Source organism: Buceros rhinoceros, unplaced genomic scaffold (genome assembly GCF_000710305.1).
Source record: "Buceros rhinoceros silvestris isolate BGI_N320 unplaced genomic scaffold, ASM71030v1 scaffold13438, whole genome shotgun sequence".
Classification (NCBI taxonomy): Eukaryota; Metazoa; Chordata; class Aves; order Bucerotiformes; family Bucerotidae; genus Buceros; species Buceros rhinoceros.
The window spans coordinates 50,739-56,313 of record NW_010425326.1 but is presented as its reverse complement, the minus strand read 5'-3'; the positions used below and the strand labels follow the sequence as shown (position 1 = coordinate 56,313).

The 5,575-nt window shown below is 49.1% G+C and overlaps 1 protein-coding gene across 1 annotated transcript in view; it reads left to right on the top strand.

Annotated features, from left to right (window-relative positions):
* CHAT (choline O-acetyltransferase) overlaps positions 1–5,575 on the top strand; it is a gene marked incomplete at its 5' end in the record, with an annotated part of 15,365 nt that overhangs the window by 2,487 nt on the left and 7,303 nt on the right. Inside the window, 4 exons of the mRNA XM_010141108.1 lie at positions 1,993–2,162; positions 3,207–3,307; positions 3,477–3,605; positions 4,639–4,761. Coding sequence (XP_010139410.1) covers positions 1,993–2,162; positions 3,207–3,307; positions 3,477–3,605; positions 4,639–4,761 — 523 coding nt within the window. The remainder of the gene's footprint in view (positions 1–1,992; positions 2,163–3,206; positions 3,308–3,476; positions 3,606–4,638; positions 4,762–5,575) is intronic.

Genomic DNA, 5,575 nt, shown 5'->3' with positions numbered 1-5,575 from the left:
TCAGCAGTTGTTGTGCTGCTCATTACCTGCTTGACATGATAATTTTCACACTGTTTGATCAGCTCTTTGGACATGTCTGTTTGTGTCTGTACCGGCATCTTTCCCCACGTTTCTCTTCCTAGCAGAGCTTAATTTTATTCACTCTAATACCTAGACTGAAGCCGTATGTCAGGATGAGGGCTTCCTATCTGTCAGATATGTGGGCAGCAGCCACAATGAAATATATGTAAACCTCTCCAAGTGCTGAGCAAGCCGTGAGCCGTTTGCAAATCACAGCCCAAATGGCTTCTTGTTGAAGGTGCCTGTCCACAGATCCCTGCAGTTGACGTGTACAGAGCAGCTTCCACCCACCAGGGTCTTTTCAGCCTTTGTGTCGGTGCACCCAGCCCTTCCACGGAGTAACCACCAGCATCACGGGCAGCCCTGCGAGCATCAGACACTGGAAGAGCTTTACAGCCAAGAGAACAGGGACAGACCTTCTCCCTTAAAAAGCTTCTGAATGCTCTTGAAGACAACTCACAGGGACAGCAGTGTTGTGAGGCAGCACAGATCAGGGGCAGAAAGCTCAACCCATCTGCAGGCCCCATCAGTTACAACCTCCTGGCTCAGGTCCTTGTAGGAGGTGGCAGGCGCCTTCCCCAGGACCCTTCTTCTGTGGGCACACGCTGTGGGCTCCACTGGGTTCCTATGCAGCCTGCGAGACGTCACATTGGCCACTGAAGTGCCTCCATATTTCAAAGGCAAATCAGAATTATTTTAAGTATTTTTCTTCCTATTCTTTCAGATAAAGTCATCTCCTGAGCTGAGCAAGGGTTTGCTGAACTTAGCACAGGCTCGCAAAAAGTTTTGGTCAATCTGAATTCATGTCTTCAGTTAAGGACAGTCTGAAACTCAAACATTTTCACCAAAACCTAGCCAAACCAGCAGCTGAAAGCTGATCTGTTTAGAATGGAAGGAATTTTAAGGTGATGTTTGAAAGCCCTTTTTACTTTGATCTTGTTAACAACCGCTTAACAGCAACTCATGATGTTACAGGCTTTTGAATTGAACAAGTTCCTGTTATCGGTCCACACTTCTATCCTTTCAATTAAGAGCTGTGTTAAGTGCTCACAATTAAATATTTCCTGTGCCTCGAACTGGCCCTCAGAAGTAAGCAAACCTTTACCTTCATAGTATTTCTGAGTTAAAGAAATATAGGGAAAAAAAATAAACCCACACAAATACATCATAAATAAGAAGGAGAGTGCTGAGGACAACAAGAAAATAATCTTTGAGGTCCACCTGTAGAGACAAGAGTAACAGGATGGGGAAAAGAAACAGAGAGAGAGAAAAAGCACGTTTTTTCGCAGTACTTGTGGTGAGAGGGGAGTGGACTGTGGCAGCCGTGGTTCAAAACCAGACCTCACGACCTCATCCACAGACGCTTCCTCAGGTGATGTAGGCAATGCACCCAGTCCAAGGCTTATTTCTCTGAAGTACCATAAATGAGCAGGGACAGGAGAGAGAAGAGAGGGGTTCAAGGCAAGAGCACAAAACCAGCATGGGCCCTGCCGTTCCTTGTCCCGTTAAAACCCTTTTCTGGACAACAGCACAAAAGCAGTGTAGGTCCTGCTGTTCCAGAGCAGAACACCGCAGCACTGGCATGAGCTCTGAAGTTCTCTGTTTTCCACCTGTCCTCTCTATAACCGTTACATCTAAAATAAGTAAGCAGGGCTGGCCTTAGGAGTAAAATAGATCTATTTTGTAACAAAACCACTCCAGGAAATGAAAACCAGAAAAAGAAAGCGGGTATGATGGAATCATATGAAAGATACACAGAGATGCTGCAAAACTTAACACGTGAACGAACACCTTGGCGTAACGTTTCCTCACACCGAGAGGTTGTGGTGCTGGGAGAGCTTTGTGGACACCAGCCCGCTGATGCTCTCCAAGGCAGCAGCGTTCTCTGGCTGATGGGAACAGGACATTTCTCTCTCTCTCTCTCATCCTCAGACTCTACCAACCGAGACTCTCTCGACATGATTGAGCGGTGCATCTGCCTGGTGTGCCTGGACAGCCCCAGCGGGGTGGAACTCAACGATACGAACATGGCGTTGCAGCTGCTGCACGGGGGAGGCTACCACAGAAACGGGGCCAATCGGTGGTACGACAAACCTATGCAGGTAAAAACCTTATGCTACTCTGATACTACTTGCATGTGGCAAAGGATTCCAGTTGCCCTCATGGTAGGGACCTGAGAAAGAGGGGAAGGTGGTGGCCACATATGCCAAGGTGGGGTTGGTGTGAGCCGTGCTGGTCCTTGCAGAAGCGGATCTGCTGCTTTGCTGATACCCAGACTAGAGGTAGGCAGACAGCTGATAAAAACCCCACATGTGCATTCAATTGCACTCAATCGAATGAAAGAAAAATGCTGGACTAGCATCCCAGAACACAGGAGAAAAGAACAAACCATCTGCCTTTAGCTGGAACCCCCTGTTATTTGCAGGGCCACTCGCTGGGGTGTTTCAAGCAGATGAGAATAAACAAGGTTGTCTTTTGGTTTGCTGTGAGACAGTAGCAGAAAGCAAATAAATTTGCATAGTATATGGGAGAGCTTCATGTGTCCAGATGTATTTGGGGCAGAAGTAGTTCAAAAGCAAAGGGAAAATCCTAGGGAAAAAAGATCAGGAATGAAGACAAGTAAGAAGGAGATGAAGAAGACCCCACAAAAGGAAGGTAAAGAGGACAGGAAAACGAGCTATTTGAGAAAGCTATCGAATAAGGATGAGCTTGCTATTTGATATGATATTCGTAATAAAATGTGATCCTCAGGGACTTCCCAGATGTAGAAGGTGCCATGACCCCAAACATGGAAGGAGAATCCCAGCCAGTCTTTCCAGGGATGGGTTTTCCCCACCATAAAGCAGACACAAAATCAAACTTCTGGACTCTAACGCTAACATTTCTAACGTGCTCGCAGACTCAGTCCAAAATAGCAGCATGAGAGGGTCGGGCACAAAGGCACTCACGGGACAAGAAAGTCTCCCACAATAAATGTGTAAGATAAGATCCCTTACTGATCTGTAAGTCCAGGAAGTTCCTGGTGTGAGCAATAAGAAGATCACAGGAGAAGGACAGCATCTTCTGTGAGGCTGCTGTCACAGGTAATTTAGGCAGAATGTGATTTATCCCCTGTATATCTTGCACTTGTTCTTCTCCCTGCGTAGTTTGTGGTGGGAAGAGACGGCGTCTGCGGTACCGTGTGTGAGCATTCCCCTTTCGACGGCATCGTACTGGTGCAGTGCACTGAACACTTGCTCAAGCACATGTGAGTCCCCTCTCAGTGTGGCTGTTGTAACCCAGGGGATGCCCCGGGGCACAGGGCCACTGAGACCCGTATGGCAGTGGGAAACCAGTCATTACTTGTTAAAGCAGCAGCATTTAACAAATAGGTTATTCCTGTGACCTTAATGACTTCTTCTCTCACGTACCCACAGGAAAGAAAGCTCCAAGAAATTAGTGCGAGCCGACTCGGTGAGTGAGCTCCCCGCTCCACGGAGACTGAGATGGAAATGCTCCCCTGAAATTCAGGTGCATTTGGCATCATCAGCAGAGAAGCTCCAAAGGTAGAGCAGACACCTCATTTTTCACCTTGTGTGCAGGCCTGGGTTTCCTCCGAGAGAGCTCTCCCTGCCCTGCTGAGCCAGACATACCTGACGTCTCTGTGCAGGACGTCACCTCTGCGGGCTGGAGCTCTTCACTGTGTTCAGGAACTGCAGTACTGTTGTTTTCCTTCCACATAAATACCAGGAAAGCTAAAGTCCGCTGGAAAAACAGCGGTGTCCTGTTTGCCCAGGATGCCAACGGTGCAGGTCCTCAGTGGTGGATGCACTTTATGGGCTTGACCTGACTAAAGCCAGGGCACGGGAGGTACATCTGTGGGAGAGCAGCACACAGCTGGTTTGAATAAACAATTTGAATTCAGGGATGTAACTTGTTTACACCCATGGTGCTCCTACAAAGGTCGGTTCTTCTACCTGTATTTCCAGGGTGTACAAGATTTGCATGATCTTCGCAGGTGGGGATGGCAATGAGAGACTTTTTTTTCTTTTTTCAAATTCTTTCATCTCAACGCTCATGTCTGTGATCTTTAACTGGTGGGGCACAGACTCATTCCTTTTCATTCTGTTAAATACAGGTAGTGGTCCTCTGAATTGAAACTTGCAGGGAGCTTAGAGCCTTCTGCTGGTTTTAAACCCACCTGTTTCTCACGTGGTAAATCTCACAGAAATTTGTTGAGAACAAAGGAGGCCCTGGAGTGGAAACAGTGGGTTTGGGGTTTTCTTTCTTTCAAAAAAACCAAACCAAAACAAGAAGTGTTTGACTCACATGAACGGAGGGAACAGAGTGACCGGAGTGCGGCAGCTCATGGTAATGCTGCGGATAACAACCCGGACTGGAATACATTTGAGTAACATTTACTGACTAGCACCAAGTCACCAGAGGCCAGGAGTGTCTGCGGAGCAGAAGCCCACTTGCCTCACCTTCGAGGGGGTGGGACAGGCGGAAGATGATGATCTGGGGGGTTTATTTGCAAATGGCAACAGAACGCAAGATTCTCGCATCTCCCCCCAGTAACTGCCTCCGCTTGTTTTGCAGGTTAGTCACTAATCTGGACTTTGTCGCCTACAAGTTTGAGAGCTATGGGAAGGAGTTCATTAAGCAGCAGAAGATTAGCCCCGATGCCTACATTCAAGTAGTGCTTCAGCTGGCGTTTTACAGGTGAGGTCAATTCAGAGCGTAGGAGCAGGGGAGCAAGGAGGAGAGTCACAACTGCTGTTTCATACAGAGGGTCAGCACCCAAACACACACCTCCTGGGTGACAACAAGTGGTCTTGCATAGGTCAGACAGGGTAGAATTGCCACCCCGTGTGACAGAGTACTCTGATCCATCCCCTCTCCTTGCTCTACCTTCTCATCCCTGGGTCCCACACATGCTGTTCCAGCCAGTAACCCCAGCCCTCCCTGTGCTCGGCACAGCAAAGAGGGGGAGGGGATGTGGCAGGGAGAAGCAGACACCCCTGCACCCGCAGCAGCAGGAGCAGCTCGGGAGCCCAAGGGCCCGGGGCAGGAGCACTCCCTTGCAGCAGGGCAAAAGCGTTCCCGGGGAAAAATACCGCAGCAGCGTATGACAGCTGCGTTCCTGCACAGGGCTGCCGCTTCCTCCGTCACAGGCAGCCCACGACTGGATAACGTCCTCGAATTTCCTCGCCAGTGACAGAGCTCAAAGCTCCCCTCTGCATTGCCAGGACAGGCTGGCGATGGGTTGCACGGTTCCTGCAGAACAGCCTATTAGGCGAATCACTCTATCATGTCAAACTACATCCTGGAGTGGTCTTTACCTCGTCACACCCAGGGATGCCCAACGCATTTCACGTGCTCCATTAACATCTGTTAAACATCCGTTTCTCCTGTTCCATCACCCAAACTCTGACGCTGACTTGGTCCAAGATTTTCCTCTGGGTCCCAGCCAGGACAGGCATCCCATGCAGGCACCAGAGACCTGAGGGGACAGCTGTGTCCTGAGAGCCCTGCC